The 2,365-nt window shown below is 45.8% G+C and overlaps 1 protein-coding gene across 1 annotated transcript; it reads left to right on the forward strand.

The window, feature by feature from the left end:
• Window positions 1–211: 211 nt before the first annotated feature.
• Window positions 212–1,885, forward strand: fzd7a (frizzled class receptor 7a). Its single transcript, XM_030786675.1, has one exon. It carries the CDS (start codon window positions 212–214, stop codon window positions 1,883–1,885), a length of 1,674 nt encoding a protein of 557 aa, XP_030642535.1.
• Window positions 1,886–2,365: the final 480 nt, after the last annotated feature.

Consider the following 2,365-nt stretch of genomic DNA (forward strand, 5'->3'; position numbering starts at 1 on the left):
TGACTGGAGACCACGAGTGCCGTTTGGGCGATTTTAAAGGGTAACGTTACTGTCTAAAAGGCAGAGTTTTGCATTTTATTTTATTCTGCAAGGACTAGTGGACCGAAGTCATCGAAACTTTTCCTTTTTCTGTGATAAACTTTAATCATTGTACTGGTTTCAGACGGGGACAATAATATAGTTGTGAGAACACAAGACGAATCAAATCATCATGACTTTCGCTGGAAGTATGAAGCGGGCTTGGGCAGTTGACTTTCTTATGACCCTCTGCTTGGTTTTTCAGCCATGTTGGGGTCAGTATCATGGTGAAAAGGGAATTTCTATACCTGAGCACGGGTTTTGCCAGCCCATTTCCATTCCGCTGTGCACGGACATTGCATACAATCAAACTATTATGCCGAACCTTTTGGGCCACACCAACCAAGAGGACGCCGGATTAGAAGTACACCAGTTCTACCCACTGGTGAAAGTTCAGTGTTCTATGGACCTGAAGTTTTTCCTGTGTTCGATGTATGCGCCGGTATGCACGGTGCTAGAGCAAGCTATCCCACCGTGTCGCTCGCTGTGTGAACGGGCGAGACAAGGCTGCGAAGCGCTCATGAATAAATTCGGTTTCCAGTGGCCTGAGAGACTGCGTTGTGAGAATTTCCCTGTCCACGGCGCAGGTGAGATTTGCGTAGGCCAGAACACATCGGACACGGGAAGCCCAACATCTGATCCTACACCCTACGTCCCTGAACTGATCACATTGCCTCCCAATGTGGGCCACCCTAACCAACAATTCTCATGCCCACTACAGCTGAAGGTGCCTTCCTATCTGAATTACTACTTCATGGGCGAGAAGGACTGCGGCGCGCCATGCGAGCCCACTAAGCCCAACGGCTTGATGTATTTCCGTGAGGAAGAAGTAAAGTTCGGTCGACTTTGGGTGGGCATCTGGTCTATTCTGTGCTGTGTGAGCACTCTGTTCACAGTACTCACTTATTTAGTGGACATGAGACGTTTTCGATACCCTGAGCGGCCCATCATCTTTCTCTCTGGTTGCTATTTTATGGTGGCAGTTGCCTACGCAGCGGGTTTTTTCTTAGAGGATAAAGTAGTTTGCATTGATAAATTCAATGACGATGGTTACAAAACTGTTGCTCAGGGCACAAAGAAGGAGGGGTGCACCATTCTTTTTATGATTCTCTATTTCTTCGGCATGGCCAGTTCTATTTGGTGGGTAATTTTGTCTCTCACATGGTTCCTCTCAGCGGGAATGAAGTGGGGTCACGAGGCTATTGAGGCAAACTCTCAGTACTTCCACCTCGCTGCCTGGGCCGTTCCGGCCGTCAAGACCATAACTATTCTTGCCATGGGTCAAGTAGACGGTGACCTACTCACAGGCGTATGCTACGTTGGCATCTACAACGTGGACTCTTTGCGTGGGTTCGTCCTAGCACCTCTCTTCGTCTACCTCTTCATAGGCACGTCTTTCCTTCTTGCAGGATTCGTGTCCCTCTTCAGAATCAGAACCATAATGAAACATGATGGCACAAAGACGGAGAAGCTCGAGAGGTTGATGGTGCGGATCGGAGTCTTCAGTGTACTGTACACAGTCCCTGCCACTATAGTGATTGCATGTTATTTCTATGAACAGGCTTTCCGTGAGCAATGGGAGAAGACTTGGCACAAGCAAACTTGTAAGCGTTTCGCTGTTCCTTGCCCGGCCAACAATTTTGCTCCAATGTCTCCAGACTTCACTGTCTTTATGATTAAATATCTCATGACCATGATTGTTGGCATCACCTCTGGATTTTGGATATGGTCGGGAAAAACGCTGCAGTCATGGCGCAGGTTTTATAAAAGACTCAGTAATAGCAACCAAGGCGAGACAACAGTATGAATTGAGTGACTGTCGTAAGGTGAAAGAGAGCATAAACCAGGCTAAAACCTCAAGCTTTGACCACAGATCGTTACCCTAAGCCATTGTTCTCTCCTCGAAGGGCCCAACTCAGTGCAAAATTTTCAAATGAGAACAAACCCAATGTCTCCAAGAACGTTGGCTTTCTGCGTAGATTACATTTTGTCACCTGTAATGGACACTATAAAAGTGCCGGTGTTTTTCTGAAATATCCACGGACCATTACCATAAGAAAGTCATGCTCTTTCAGATTTGTTTTAATATTTGTTTTTGCTTATGTCTGTGGAAAGATGTTTCTATGTAACTCAGCATAATTTACAGATATGATATCTGTTGATTTTTAAGACTTTACTTTATGCAACGCTTAATTTGGCACAGTCTGCCCATTGTGCACCAGGGTGCAGTCATATTGCTACATCTTAAAGTTGAACGTGTCTGCCTTACATATGTATACTCTTGTTT

This window comes from Chanos chanos, chromosome 10 (assembly GCF_902362185.1).
Source record: "Chanos chanos chromosome 10, fChaCha1.1, whole genome shotgun sequence".
In the NCBI taxonomy this organism is placed as follows: domain Eukaryota; kingdom Metazoa; phylum Chordata; class Actinopteri; order Gonorynchiformes; family Chanidae; genus Chanos; species Chanos chanos.

Excerpts from the sequence above, each read along its gene's own strand:
- fzd7a (XM_030786675.1), top strand. The coding sequence starts at position 212 with ATGACTTTCGCTGGAAGTATGAAGCGGGCTTGGGCAGTTGACTTTCTT.